Source organism: Giraffa tippelskirchi, chromosome 14 (genome assembly GCF_054371585.1).
Source record: "Giraffa tippelskirchi isolate mGirTip1 chromosome 14, T2T-mGirTip1v1.2.pri, whole genome shotgun sequence".
NCBI classification, from domain to species: domain Eukaryota; kingdom Metazoa; phylum Chordata; class Mammalia; order Artiodactyla; family Giraffidae; genus Giraffa; species Giraffa tippelskirchi.
Window position 1 is genome coordinate 72459279 of NC_137288.1, and position 15700 is coordinate 72474978.

General features: G+C 49.3%; 1 protein-coding gene across 3 annotated transcripts in view; it reads right to left on the minus strand.

Moving 5' to 3' along the window:
• The window catches only part of KDSR (3-ketodihydrosphingosine reductase), a 51365-nt gene extending 35954 nt beyond the window's left edge, over positions 1 to 15411 (minus strand). For 2 of the 3 annotated variants that reach the window (XM_081562287.1, XM_081562285.1), the window contains exon 1: positions 4561 to 4707. In XM_081562287.1, coding sequence (XP_081418413.1) covers positions 4561 to 4668 — 108 coding nt within the window. In that variant the 5' untranslated portion in view covers positions 4669 to 4707. Of the gene's footprint in view, positions 1 to 4560; positions 4708 to 15208 lie in introns of those variants that run through there. The other variant, XM_081562286.1, reaches the window with a different exon arrangement.
• Positions 15412 to 15700: the final 289 nt, after the last annotated feature.

A 15700-nucleotide genomic window follows, 5' to 3' on the forward strand; every position in this document is an offset into this window, starting at 1 on the left:
CTATGAATGGCCAGTTCTACAGATGAAAATAATCACCAGCATATATCTTATCTTTTAAATGACTGCTTATTATAAAGGAACACATGATCACGTGGAAACACTAAACAGTGAAGCTTTTCTTCTGGCCCCATTCTCACCTTCACCATCTACAGCTCAGCCATACTGGCTGGCTCCCAGTCATGCCTTCTCCAGCCGCGGGACATTTGCACATTCTATTTTCCCTGCCAGAAACGCTCTCCTCCCCTCTTTTCATCTAATTGGCATCTATTCACCCAATAAATCTCAGCTCAAACGATCACAGCCTCAGGAAAGCCTCACAGGCTGCCCTTGCCTCCCCTCAACCCCGCCCAGCCCGCTTTTCAGCACTGCAGCCTTTCCTCCCCTTGCTTTGACATCACTCTGTAAGCAAACAGCCCTGCGTTTACCTGTGTGACTATCTGATTCACAACCATCTCTCCCATTACCACTCCACAGACTCCCTAAAAATACCAATTCTATTTGGGCTCCCCGCTATATTCCTGGACTTCTCTGGTGGCTCAGATGGTAAAGACTCTGCCTACAATGCGGGAGACCTAGGTTCTATCCCTGGGTGGGGAAGATACCCTGGAGAAGGGAATGGCAACCCACTCCAGTATTCTTGCCTGGAGAATTCCATAGACAGAGGAGCCTGGCGGGCTACAATCCACGTGGTCGCAAAGAGTTGGACACAATTAAGCAACTAACACACACACTATATTCCCTGCCCTTAGTATAATGCCTGGCATACAGAAAGGGTTCAAAATATATTTAACTTAATGATACAAACATAACATTGTCTTTCTATTCATTTTTCCTACGCACATTATATCACACAGGCCAGGGGAGCAGGTGACGGAGGGAGACAAGAGTCAGAGAGGCATCTGCCCTCACACACTTCTGTATCCTACCTTAAAAAAAAAAAAAAAATATATATATATATATATATATATATATATACAGTCCAATGTCTGAGGTCGAAAAACTAAAAGGACACATAATATTGCATTAGATAGCTATATCAAAACTTAGTTAACCATTCCCCTATAGTCAGACATCTAGATTGTTTTGAATATTTTATTGTTAGACATAAATCTTGCTGTAAAGAATATCTCTGATCCCATCTCATGACTTTAAAGACCATCAAGACTGCTCCCTACACAATGCACCTATCTCCATGCAACGCCCCAGTTTCTCCTGAGCCTCAGCTTCTCACTAATGAAGGGATTTCTTTGAGATAATTAACCAATTATCTACCAGTTACTGTTAAGATACATCTGCTATCCCACCTAACAGTCACCTCTGAAGAGCTCTTTGCTATCGAAATAGTTTATGGGGGACTTCCCCCGTGGTCCAGCTGCTAAGACTCCCAATGCAGGGGGCCTGGGTTCTATCCCTGGTCAGAGAACTGGATCCCACATGCTCAACTAAGAGTTCACATGCCACAGCGAAAGAATGTGGCTGCCGCAATTAAGATCCAGACAATCCATATAAATAAATGCTGTGGTTCGGTTGCTCAGTCGTGTCCGACTCTTTGCGATCCCATGGACTGCAGCATGCCAGGCTTCCTGTCCTTCACCATCTCCCTGAGTTTGCTTAAACTCATGTCCATTGAGTCAATGTAGATACATATTTTTTAAAAATATATTTCATAGGTGGTTTTGGCTTATTACTTTTTATCAGACATTCCAATTAGCAAGATCATTAAAAATGTCCCTGGCTGTTACTACTGCCTACACCTAACATCTCCCACACACCTGCATTTCCAAATCCTATGGAACCTGCAGAGGCCGGTCCCAATGTCTCCTCCTCTAAGAAGCCTTTCCAGACTCCGTCCCTCTGTCCCGTCTGTCACTTTTGCACCTTCTACAGTTCCTTCTGTACCTGCCTGAGCTTCCGGGTCAGACTCTAAGTTCCCTGAGGACGAGTATCAAGTCTGAGCTACCATCCTCATTTCTAGCATAGCATTCTGCATAAACAGTTGCTAAATAAATACTTGCCTACCATTAATTTGCAAAGTGGTGTATGATGCCATTTCCCTGAAAAACAAAACAAAACAAAAAAGCTTGTAAGTAAAAATTCCCTGTTAGTCAATGAATACATGGGAGTTGGAGTGATGAGGCGACTGAGAAAATGCATATGCTCTCAAGTGCTCTGCAGATATTATGACTGTTGCCGTCCTTCTTCCAGACTGAAACAGGCAAGCAAGCTGTGTCAAATTACTGCACAACAAAGAACAGGGTGTAATCTTATAAGATTTGTCCATAAAAACAAGAATAAGACTTCAACTTCTGAGTCATGGTTCATGGGAAACTGACCTTCCAGTCCAAGCCAGCTAATTCATAGAAGGTATCTAAGAACACACGTAAGTCAATCCAGGCTACATCACCCTTGAGTGGCATAAGAAAACATAAGAGGTTTTCGTAATGGCTGAGAAAAAGGCAAATACGTACTGAGTTGCCTGACCATTGGTAACTTGAGACATGAGACCCTAAAGATAACAGTTTACCGCCTTTCTTTATCACTTGCTCTGACTATTCTCTGCCACTGCTGTTTTAAATGTTAGTATCTCTTCAGTTGCACCACACACCTCTTATCGAGGGCGACAGAGGCGGCTCTGCTGTCAGAACAGCGTCTCCATCCGTCTCCCCAAAAGAGCTGGCTTGATTTTCTAGTTCTCACCAAATCAGTTTAACAGCTTTGTTTAAAAAACAGCTGATTTAAATAGGTATATACTGTGTTAAGAGGGCTTCCCTGGTGGTTCAGATGGTAAAGAATCTGCCTGTGATGCAGGAGATGTGGGTTCGATCTCTGGTTCGGGAAGATCCCCTGGAGAAGGAAATGGCAACCCACTCCAGTATTCTTGCCTGGGAAACCCCATGGACAGAGGAGCCTGGTGGGCTACATACAGTCTATGGGGTCACAAACAGTCGGACACGACTGAAAGACTAAGTGTGTGCGTGTGTGCACACGCGCATGTACACACACACACACTTGCTCCACAGCTTTACCACTGTAGAGAGAAAACACTAGTCAATCAGAATTGTTTTAAAAATAAAAGAATAACTAGTTCTGACTTAAGCCTGCTCCTGCTTCCCCATCAGCAAGACATTCTAAACACTGGCCCCCTTCCTGATACGACTGGATCTAGTCCTAACAAATCTCAAGAAAAACAATTACACTTTTACTCTTTTTATGTCATTAAAGAAAGAAGACAGATGGTGACATCGTGTGAATTATTCATGTCGTCCTCACATTATCTACAGTGGCACAGCCAAATGAGATGGTGAAAGTAAGAAATTCTGGGGGATCTACCCCAGCAGACATGTTCATTATCTTACCCACGGCCTGCAGAAGCATGATGGGGCTGGTAGGACCCGAGTCGCGGTTAAGTGAGAGTCCCTTATACACACTACAAGGGATGCTCCGCAAACATCACCGCTAAAAAACTCGAGTTTGAAAACCACGTTTTTGAGACAGAAGTTCTCTTGCAGATGTGCCCCTTTCAGAAGGTAACATGATTGTAAAATTTTGCTCCTCTCTCCCTTGCTAATGAACTTACAGGTCACCTCCTTATCTATCTTCTGCATCAGGAATGGCAGGAGCCGCAAGTACAGTAATAGTTTCACCAGAGAAATTAAACAAAATATTTGTTCCCATTCACAAACTCTCGGCGGGGCGTCAGACACACTAAAAGCAACGACCATCCCACCCCATCTCATCCCAGCGATGCTCGGATCTTAGCCAGGACACCTTTATGTCACCTCCCACACCAGGGGGATTTGCGCTAACTGCTTAGTAACTAACTTTTCTTATTCACAACCTGCCGCCTCGGGCTTGTAAAAAAATCAAGTAAGAAAAGGGCCCAGAAAGCCACAGCAAATGGTGGCACACAGGGCGCAGAAAAGAAGGCCACCTGTTTAAGTGAGGTGGTCTACTTGCAGAAAAGGGATCGTCGAAGACAGGAGTTTCTGGTAAGAAACAAACCAACCCACCGACGTCCCCTTCATCACAAACGCACAAGCCAGGTCCTCTGGCTCAACCGTCTGACTCTGCACCGGGGCGGCACCGGCCAACCCCAGGCCAAGCCCAGCAGGGACAGGCCGTGCAGACGGGGCAGAAGGGCCCCAACGCCGCTCGCGAGGACGGCCGCTCCGCCGGAGTGGCTCACTTCCCGGACCGGTCTGCCCGCTGTCACTCGCGCAGGCCGCCTTCCGGGGGCAGCCCCGGCGGAGCCCCGGACCCCGGCCAGGGCCGCGAGCCACGCCCCGGCCGCCAGCGACCGCGGGGTCCCGGCGGAGTCCCACAGCCCCTCTGCCCCTCGGCGGACTCACCGGGGAGCCCGAGCACAGAAACCCCCAAACCCCCGGACCCCGGAGACGCCCCGGGCGCGGACGCGCGCCCCCGAGCCCGCGCCGACCCCGGGGGAGCCGAGGCCACGAGACGGCGCGGGGCGGCGGGGCGGCGGGCCTGCCCGCGGGGGAGCGGCCGGCCTGGGGCCCGCGCTCCGGGGACGGCGCCGCTGCGGCCTCGGGGGCCACTCACCACCACGTGCGCCCCGGGCAGGGCGAGGGGCTTGGGGCTGATGAGCGGGGACACCATGTAGAGCAGCAGCACGAAGGCCACGAGGGACGCGGCGGCCAGCAGCAGCATCGCGCGGCCGGCGGCCCGGGCGCAGCTCGGCGCAGGCTCGGCGGTCACGCGCGGCGGGGCCGGGCCGGGGGCGGGGCGGGGCGCGGCGACGCGCGGGGCGGGGCGGGGCGGGGCGGGCCCGGGGGCGGGGCCTAAGCCGGTGTTTGGCGCCGGGCGCGGCCGGTGGCAGAGCGGGTCGGGGTCGGCTCTCGGCGGCGCGCGGGGCGGGGCCGGTCCGGGGGCGGTGCGCGGCGGCGCGCGGGGCGGGGCCGGGCCGGGGCGGGGCCGGGCCGGGGCGGGGCCGGGCCGGGGCCTAAGCCGGTGTTTGGCGCCGGGCGCGGCCGGCGGCAGAGCGGGTCGGGGTCGGCTCTCGGCGGCGCGCGGGGCGGGGCCGGGCCGGGGGCGGGGCGGAGCCGGGGGCGGGGCGGAGCCAGGGGCGGGGTGGTTCCGGGGGCGGGGCCGGGCCTGGGCGGGGCCGGGCCTGGGCGGGGCCGGGGGCAGGCCCTGGGCGAGGCCTAGGCCTGTTTCTGGCGCCGGGCGCGGCGGATGGCAGAGCGGGGCGGGGTCGGCTCTAGGCGGTGCGCGGGGCGGGGCCGGGCCGGGGCCGGGGCGGGTCCTGGGCGGGGCCTAAGCCTGTTTCTGGCGCCGGGCGCGGCGGATGGCAGAGCGGGGCGGGGTCGGCTGCGGGCGCGGGGCGTGGGGCGCGGAGGCGGGAGTACCCGGGGCTCTCCGCGTCCCCGGCGCCCGAACGGGACCAGCACCCTCCCCCGGGAGGCGGGGGCTCCTTAGGGCCGCGGAGCCGGGCGCCGAGCCTCCCCGGGTCGGAGGCGGCGGCCCGGGGCAGTCTACGCGCCGGTCCGGACCTCCAGGCCTCGCTCCAGCGCGGAAGGCCTGGCATCAGGCCGCGAATCCCGGGCTCCGTTTCGTATTTTCTTTCGTGCTTAGAAAATGGTCACAGCGCACCTTCGCTTGCCGAGGACCGGGAAGGCCTGGACAGGGAGTTCTAAAATCGCTCAGGTCATTCAGCTTCCTTGAGTTCAGAGTTCACCTTTTACCAAGGCAGGGTTAAAAAAAGCCAGACGCTTTATTGAGATCTAATTCGCATACCATACAATGCACCCGTTTAAAGTGCGTTATGTAGTCAGAGTTGTGCAAAGGTCACCACCGTCATTTAGCTGCACCCGGAAAATACACACAAATCCCTACCCCTTAACAGTCATTCCCCATTTCCTCCCACCTCCTCGGGCCCTAAGTAATCACTAATTTTTCTGTCTCTATGGATTTACCTATTCTGGATATTTCGTATAAATGGAATTATAGAATAGGTAGTCTTTTGTAGCTGGCTTCTTTCAGTCAGCATAAAGTTTTCAAGGTTCATCTATGTGGTACAGTGTATCAGTAATTCGTGTTTTTTATGACCAAATTCCATTGTGTGGACAAACCATATTTCAGTTATCCGTTCATCAATTGATGGACATTAGGTTGTTTCTACTTTTTGGCTATTATGAACAATGCTGCTGTGAATATTCATGTAGAAGTTTTTCATTTCTCTTGGATGTATACCTAGGAGTGAAATTGCTGGATCTTGTAATAACTGTTTAACCAGAACTGCCAGACCATTTTCCAAAGCAGCTGCCCAATTTTATAATCCCTACCAGCAGTGTATAAGGATACCAATTTCTCCACATCTTCACCAACACTTGTTTTTATCTGTCTTTTTAATTACAGCCTCCACTGTGGGTGCGAAGTGACATTTTGTTAAGGTTTTAGTTTGCAAAAGGCACATATTTTTGTTCATTTATGTGCTTTACTTTTTTGAAGTTATTCTTAGAAATACAGGAGAGCTCCGAAACAAAGGAATTGATCTTGAGTTTTTCTTCTTAATTTATTGCCCAGAATTAGCCAAATCGCAAGCTTTGAGTCCCCAGGACTTCTGACATCCATTGAAAGTTTGGAGGAGGGGTTCTCAAGCCACCCTCAGGTTTGATTATTTGCTAGAAGGACTCAGAGAGCTCAGTGAGAGCTGTTACACTCGTGATTATGGTTTATGAGGGTCAGCCAAGAGAAGCTGTACGTAGGACAAAGTCTGGGCTTCCCTGGCGTCTCAGTGATAAAGAATATGCCTGCTAATGCACGAGACGCGTAGCTGCAGTTTCAATCCCTGGGTCTGAAAGATCCTCTGGATAAGTTTCCAGTATTCTTGCCGGGCAATTCCATGGACAGAGGAGCCTGGCAGGCCACAATCCATGGGGTCATAGAAAGAGTCAGATATGACTTAGCAACTAAACAACAAGGGCACGGTCTGGAAATCTCCAGACGTGGACCTCCCAACACTGGGTGTGACAGTTCCCATGGAGAGTTGCCAACTAGGGCAGATCACCAAGGAAGCTCCTCTGGCGTCCAGAGTTTATACTGGGGCTTCATTACTAATAGGGGCTTCATTCATAATAGAATTGACTGATTGCCTTTGTGGCTGAAGGCAGTCTCCAGGTTAGCAGATAACACAACAGGGAACTTCCACCTAAATCACATGACTGGTCTTTCTGGAATGGGCAGGCCCACCCTAAAGTCCAATTCGCCAGCCCTCATCTGAACAAGGACCCTACCATCAGGTCTGAGGCAGAACACCTCCAAGAAGTCGAAGGAAACGGCAAGAACTTCTCTCAAGTCCAGGCCACCCAGTGCTCTTCTACAAGAGAACAAACACACGCCTAGTATTTGGAGGAGGCAACACGAAGTAGGAGGCTCTTAATTCAGTTTCCCGGCAGAGGTGACCTCCAGCGTCCGGGCGGCAGTCTTGCTGCTGAGATGATGAGGGTGTCACCGCATGTCAAGGTGGCTTTCTTGTTGTGGTTTAGCTGCTCATTCGTGTCCGACTCTTTGTGACCCCGTGAACTGTAGCCCGCCAGGCTCCTCTGTCCATGGAACTTTGCAGCAAGAATACTGGAGTGGGCTGCTGTTTCCTTCTCCAATGCGTGAAAGTGAAAAGTGAAAGTGAAGTCGCTTCAGTCGTGTCTGACTCTGTGTGACCCCATAGACGGCAGCCCACCAGGCTCCGCCGTCCCTGGGATTCTCCAGGCAGGAACACTGGAGTGGGTTGCCATTTCCTTCTGCAATGTGTGAAAGTGAAAAGTGGAAGTGAAGTCGCTTAGTCGTGTCCGACTCTTAGCGACCCCATGGACTGCAGCCTACCAGGCTCCTCCAAAAAAATGCAAATCAAAACACAGGTCAGAATGGCCATCCTCAGAAAATCTGCAAATAATAAATGCTGGAGAGGGTCTGGAGAGAAGGGAACCCTCTCGCTCTGCTGGTGGGAATGTAAACTGATACAGCGACTGTGGAGAACAGTATGGAGGTTCTTTAAAAACTAAAAATAAAACTACAGTATGACCCAGAAACTCCACTACTGGGCATATACCCTGAGAAAATCATAATTCAAAACAACACTTGCACCCCAGTGTTCATTGCAGCAGTATTTATAATGGCTGGGACATAGAAACAGCCTAGCGGTCCACCAACATACGAATGGATAAAGAAGATGTCGTACATATACACAATGGAACATTACTCAGCCATTAAAAGGAGTGGAACTGAATCATTTGTAGAGATGTGGACAGACTTAGAGACTGTCAGACACAGTGAAGTAAGTCAGAAAGAGAAAAACAAATATTGTATGTTAATGCATATATGTGGACTCTAGAAGAATGGTCCAGATGAACCTATTTGCAGGCAGGAATAGATACGCAGATACAGAGAACAGACGTGTGGACCTGGGAGGGGAAAGGAGAGTGAGATGAATAGAGAGATCGGGCCTGACATACGTACGCTACCATGTGTAACACAGACAGCCAGTGGGCATGCAGCCCCCTGTGTAGGAGAAGGAGCGCAGCTCGGTGCCCTGTGGTGGCCTAGAGGGGTGGGATGGGGCGTGGGTAGGGGGAGGTCCAAGAGCGAAAGGCTGTATGTATGCATATCGCGGATTTATTTCATTGTACAAGAGAAACGAACGACACATTGTAAAGCAACTATGCCCCAATTTAAAAAAAGATGGAGTCACATTTGCTGGATCTCACTCAATTACCAACAAGTGGTCCAGCTTATCAACACATCATTTGACCAAAATGTCTGCCAAAGCACGCCACTCAGGGTTGCAGGTTTCGGAGGCTATCATCTCGTGCTCTGCTGCTGCTGCTAAGTCGCTTCAGTCATGTCCGACTCTGTGCGACCCCATAGACGGCAGCCCACCAGGCTCCGCCGTCCCTGGGATTCTCCAGGCACGAACACTGGAGTGGGTTGCCATTGCCTTCTCCAATGCATGAAAGGGAAAAGTGAAAGTGAAGTCGCACAGTCATGTCCGACTCTTAGTGACCCCATGGACTGTAGCCCACCAGGCTCCTCCGTCCACGGGATTTTCCAGGCAAGAGGACTGGAGTGGGGTGCCATTGCCTTCTCCGTCTCGTGCTCTGAGCTTCCCTCAATGAATTCGTGTAACGATGATTTTTCCTTGTCACATAATCCATTGACTCATTCCTTTTTCTTTGGTTACTGCTTCTCCTTCTATTTATGATTTGTTTTTACTCAAATCATTGTGTTTGAGGGACCCTGTGTTCAACCTAGTACTGAACACCCTGGAAGGGACCCTGTGTTCAGCCCAGCATTCCGCTTTTCCAGACTGCTGGCGCAGATAGTGATCTAGAAGAACCCTCCTCTCGGTCCACTCTGTTTTGTATACGGTAGGGTGGCGCAGGCATACAGCTAGTGGGCTTTTGGCAACCATTAGGCTTCCCTGGTGGCTCAGACAGTAAAGAATCTGCCTGCGATGCAGGAGACCCGAGTTTGATCCCTGGGTCCAGACGATCCCCTGGAGAAGAGAGTGGCTCCCCACTCCGGCACTCTTGCCTGGAGCGCCCCGTGGCAGCGAAGCCTGGCTGGCTCCAGTGCCCGGGGTCGCGAAGGGTCGGACACGACGGAGGGACCGAGCGCAGCACGCGGCACAGGCAATCCGTCTGCGTCCGCGGTCAGTCAGGCGGGTCAGTCCTGAGTGCCAGGTACAGGGGAGGCGTGACCCACCCGTAAGCCTTCTAGGGATTCGGGGGTAAAGGTTTCAAAGTACAGTCACAGTCTCTCACAGGGATGATCCCTGATTCAGCACCCACACCTGAAGCGCTGGTCCTTGGGACTACTGCATCAGGTGGAAAAGTAAGAAAGTTGAGGCACTGTGAAGAAAAAAAGAGCAAAATGTAGTTTCACCACCGTCTTCTTTCCACGAGAAGAGCTGCGTAATCACGTCAGCGTTCTCCTCCAGAACCCCCGGAAAAGGGGAGACGTGTATCCAGCGGCCGCTTTCTTGGTCTTCCTCACGCTGACATCTGCACACACTCGGGACAGCGTGTGAGCCTGCCCCGCTCGCCATCACAGCTGTTCCAATCGCCTGTTCCAGTTCTCTGAGACCTTTACTCTGAGGACGGCATGCCGCATGAGACAGGCATCTGATGGGATAGCTCCTGGCCCACTGTTGGACATCATGGGCTTATTTTTACTTTTTTGCTGTTATTTTTTAAATTTTTGAAATTTATTTTATTTTATTATTTCATGATGAAGTGTGTTTTTCCAGTCAAAATCTTAGCAAGATTATTTTTGTAGCTGTAGCCAAGATTATTCTAAAATTTGTAGGTAAAGGCAAAGCAACTAGAATATCTAAAACATGCGGGGGAAAAGAGGGAGTAATCAGTCTACCTGATTTCAAGACTTATTATATGGCTACAGTAACAAAGACAGCGCAGTAGCCACAGAGAGAGCAGAACCCAGCAGAACCCAGAATCCACAACAACACATGCCACAGGCTTTTGACAAAGTTGCGAAAGCAGTTTGATGGACTAAAGGTCGCTTTTTCAAGAAATAATGCTGGGAAAATTGGACATCCATCGACAAAAAAAATGAAACTCAACTTCAACTTTACACCTTCTGCAAAAATTAACTCAGATAATATGATGGTTAATTTTATGTGTCAAATTGACTTGACCACTCGGTACCCAGCTATTTGGTCAAACCTTACCCCAGGTACTTCTGTGAGAGTGTATCTATGAGACAAACATTTCAACCAGGAGGCTGAGTAAAGCAGGTTAGCCTTCCCAGTGTGGGTGGGCCTCATCCAATCAGCTGAAAGCCTAAAAAGAACCAAAAGGCTGACCTTCCTCCAAGGAAGAGATCATTATTCCTGTCTGATGAACTTTTAACTGAAACACTGCCCATTTTTCTCGCCTTTGAACTTGAGTTGAAACATCAGCTCTTCTTAAGTCTCCAGGTTGCCAACTCACCCTGCAGATCTTGGAACATGCCAGCCTCCATAATCATGGAAGCCAATATCTTATATTTCATATACATGTATATTCATATCTTCTATTAGTTCTGGTTTTCTGGAGAAATCTAATACAGAATGGATCATGGGCTTAAATGTAAAACTATAGAAAAAAAAAACACACATTGGGTTTAAAAGAGGGAAGATTTTGGCCAATCAGGCCAAAAAAAAAATCAGGTCACTTGTTTAAAAAAAAAAAAATCCATCTAATTTCAGATTTCTCCACAGTGACATTCCATGTGTGGGAACAATGATATGTCTATAAGATCCTCCAGGAAGGAAATGTCGAGCCAAAGTTTTCTATCCAGCTGATCTGTATTTCACCCTTGAACGTGTAATGATTAATACTTTTCCCATGAGTGCCTCTTGAGAAAAGCATTAAGGTTATTATATTAGTCTGTCTGGGCAGCTGTAACAGAAGACCATAGACTGAGTAGCTTATAAACAACAGAAATCTATTTCTCTCTATTTTAGAGGCTGAAAGTGCAAGACCACGGACTGGTAGATTGGGTGTTTGGTAAGAGTTCACTTCCTGGTCCCCAGAGGCCGGTGTTTCACTGGAAAGGGCAGGGAGCTCTCCGAGCTCTCTTCAATGAGGCTGCTGATCCCGTTCGTGAGGCCCAAACCACCTCTCTTGACCCCACCTTCCGATACCATCACTTTGGGTGTCAGGGTTTAACATGTGAGTCTGGGGGACACAGACACTCAGTTTCTAGCAGAAACTTCAGCCAGTCACAAGATGACCCAGAAGGGTAGACTGAAAGGACCGTCTTTTGAGAATTTGGCAAATGAAATAAGTTTAACTGTATAACAAAGATTAAAACAAATGTAGCATATAAGGTAAAGACGGGTTATAAGTGTTACACCTTAACAAGGTAGAAATAATAGAACGTTTTGGGAGGGAGAAGGAAACCATTTGGAAGGCAGGATGACTTTATTAACTACCTCGTTTGCACCTGATGCCCAAAGATGCTGGTTAAAGTTGACAAATCAAGTCACAGAAGTATAAATATTTACCACTGTAAAGGTAAACATTAAGAAATATATTATTGGGGCTTCCTTGATGGCCAGTGGTTAAGCATCTGCCTTGCAATGCAGGCGACACACGTGTGATCTCTGGTTGCGGAACTAAGATCCCACAGACCTTGGGGGAACTAAGCCAGCTCCACAGCTAGAGAGGCCGCAGAGAGTTCAAGCACCACAGAGAAGACCCGACACAGGCAAATAAATAAAAACAGAAATATATTATCAACTGAAAAGAAGTATGCAAATTTTATCATTGCTTATGGTAAAGACTCACAGATCCTATCAAAGGAAGTGGATCTAGGGCTAAATAAGGTGTAATTATACAGGCAAACAACACTACTACAAACTATGCTAATGAGAAGTTATAAAAAGAAGGCAGAGAGGGGCTTCCCTGGTGGCTCAGTGGTAAATAATCCGCATGCCAACGCAGGGAACACGGGTTCAATCCGTGATCAGGGAAGATTCCACGTGCTTTGGAGCAACGAAGCCCATGTGGCACAATGACTGAACCTGCGCTAGCGAGCCCGCCCTGGAGCTGCAGCTTCTGAAGCCCGCGAGCCTGGAGCCCGTGCCCCACAGCAAGGGAAGCACCGTAGAGAGGAGCCCATGGATTGCAGCTGGAGAAAAGCCCAAGCAGCAAGGAAGACCCAGCACAGCCAAAAATAAACGAAGAAATAAGAAGGCGGAGGGAAGACAGCACCCCCACCCTTCACAGGGTCCGTCTGCCGCTGCCTCTCCCAGCACCTGCCGCCTCCGAGTCTCCAGCGGCCCCCACATTCTGCAGGATGCCCAGGCGACCCCCAGGCAGTACTGCCCTTTTCTCTCTTTAATGAGACCCGTGCTTCTCAAACTGCGTTGCATGTCCAGTTTCCTTTTTGATTTCCTTTCTGTGGCCAACCAATTAGAAAAATGAAACCAAACCAAAACAAAGACTTGCAAAATACACCCTTGAATGATTTATGATTCGAGTCCACAGACTTAAAAATGCATTTTAATAAATGTAATCGGAACAATCATAAAGAAGGAGAAGGACACAATTCTACAGGCTGTTCATGGAAAGTATGCGTAAAAGTGGTGAATACAGAGAATTATTTTAGCAACAAACTATATTTTCCAAGGATGGCGGCCACAATCTCTCCAATCCCATATGTTCTTTCATAATGTGACCACCGCTGAGTGGTAGGGTCTATGAACGCAGGTGGACCTTTGTGACTGCCTTGACCAAAGGACTGTGGCCGAAGGGACACGGCAGGCCTGGTAGTAACAACTTGGAAAAGGGCATGCAGCTTCTCCCTGGTTTTCTTGGAGCACATGCCCTTGCAGTGATCCGTTGTCCTTTGAGTGAGCTCAGCCTGTCTATGGAGAGGTCCATCCAAAGAAGCACTGAGGCCTCCAGCCCATAGTACCGCTGGACTCCCAGTCAGTAGCTGACACCAACTTGCCAGCTGTGTCAATAAGCCATTTTCAAAGAGCATCCTCTGCCCACAGTGACAGCACATGGAGCCCATACATTTGGCAGTTTCATGAGCAAAGGAGTTATTATGAAGCAACAGTTCGTAATAACTATTGGCCACCTGATGCGAAGAGCCAACTCATTAAAAAAAAACCCTGATGTTGGAAAAGATTGAGGACAGGAGGAGAACGGGACGACAGAGGATGAGATGGTTGGATGACATCACCGACTCGATGGACAAGAGTTTGGGTAAACTCCGGGACTTGGTGATGGACAGGGAGGCCTGGCGTGCTGCAATCCATGGGGTCGCAGAGTTGGACATGACTGAGTGACTGAACAACAACAGTTAATGAAACATGATTACATTGACAGCTTTCTGTTATTTTGTTTTCATAACAAAATTATGAGTGAACTAGCAATGACTCATATTGTTATTCAGTCGCTCAGTCGTGTCCGGCTCTTCGCGGCCCCATGGACTGCAGCACGCCAGGCCTCCCTGTCCATCACCAACTCCCACAGTTTACCCAAGCTCATGTCCATCGAGTCAGTGATGCCATCCAACCATCTCATCCTCTGTCGTCCCCTCCTCCTCCTGCCCGCAGTCTTTCATTACATGCCCTATAATTACACTGGGTAGCATTTTTATTGTGAGGCATGAGCTTGATCCCTTCTCCTTAATTTATCTAATGTAGGTTGAGTTACCAACAATGTAACTCAGAAGGGATAATCTTTACTGAAACTATTTGCATGTTTTGTTTTAATGCATGCTGAATTATTAAACCAGATACAAAAGGGAAGATGCTATAGATTCCATTTATATGAGGTACCTAGAATAGGCGAATTCACAGAGAAAGAAAGCAGAATACAGTGGTTCTCAGGGGCTGGAGGGAAGGGAGAAGGGGGAGGTTATTGTTTAATGGGCTGAGAGTTTCTGTTTGGGTTGAAAGTTCTGGAAATAGTGTTGATGGTTACACAACATTGTGAATGTACTTCAAACCACTGAATTGTATTACACCCCAAAATATTAAAAAATGGTAAATTTTATATTATGCATATTTTACCTCAATAAAAAAATTGCTCCCTTCATAAAATTTAGAAAACAAGAGCATAAAGAAAAAATGTTTAATTAGCAATTCTACAACTCAAAGAGAGCTGTTTTTAGCTCTAGACTTTCCTCCAGACACCTTCCTGGGATGACCTAACCCTGTGTGGCAGGGTTATTATTTTTTCTATTTTCTCCTCCCCTGTCTGAAGATAGCAGGCTTCCCTCGCATCGAGTAAACAGGCAGAAACACAATCTGGTGTTCAATATTCTCCTTCTGGCTCCCCCACCAATAGATCCTAACCTCTCACGTCACTGAGGAGGTTAAGCCAAATACCCTCGAGGGCAACAGGAGAAAAAGGAGATTTTGCAGGCTCCGGTCGGGAGAGGGGATTCCTCGCCCCAGAGACCCTAGGGCTGGCCCTCCTGCTCCCCCAGGGCCGGACCTCACACCCGGGGGCGCAGGGGCTTCCGCCTGAGGAGGTTCTCGGCCTCCTCCTGGTGCGGAAGTCCAGAGCGGAGGGACGACAGCGAACCTGAACAATGAAAACGGCAGCAGCGTTTCTGGACTAGAGATCTACCTCCTGTTCCAGAGGACTTGAGTGTGACCCTTGGAGGAAGAGGTCTAATGAAGACCAACAGTGATTTTCCAGACAGCACAGCCGATTCGGGTTTGACTTACTGATAGTGTAGAAATGTGATACTTCTGTCTGGAGTCTGTGAACTGAAATTTAGACTTGCTGTTAGCGAGTTCCCATAATTTCAGCATCCCCTATACTAATAGAAAAAATTGTCAAAGGGTTTTCTCTACTCTGTAGTCAACCCTGAAGCAGAAGGAATCTGCGAGAACACAGGCTCTACCTCTTATTGGAAAGGTGTGTGTGTACCTTTATTAAGATTCTAGACCTGTCGCCTTGGAGATTGACCGGTGCTGAGAGCAGACGGCCATTCTGATTGGCCAGTGCTGTGCCCGCCGTATCCCTGAGGTTAAACACTTTTAACATCATCCTTCCCACTTTCCTTTGAAGTGAAGTGAAGTATAGACCGCATGGTCTATACAGTCCATGGAATTCTCCAGGCTAGAATACTGGAGTGGGTAGCCTTTCCCTTCTCCAGGGGATCTTCTCAACCCAGGGATCAAACCCAGGTCTCCCGCATTGCAGGCGGATTCTTT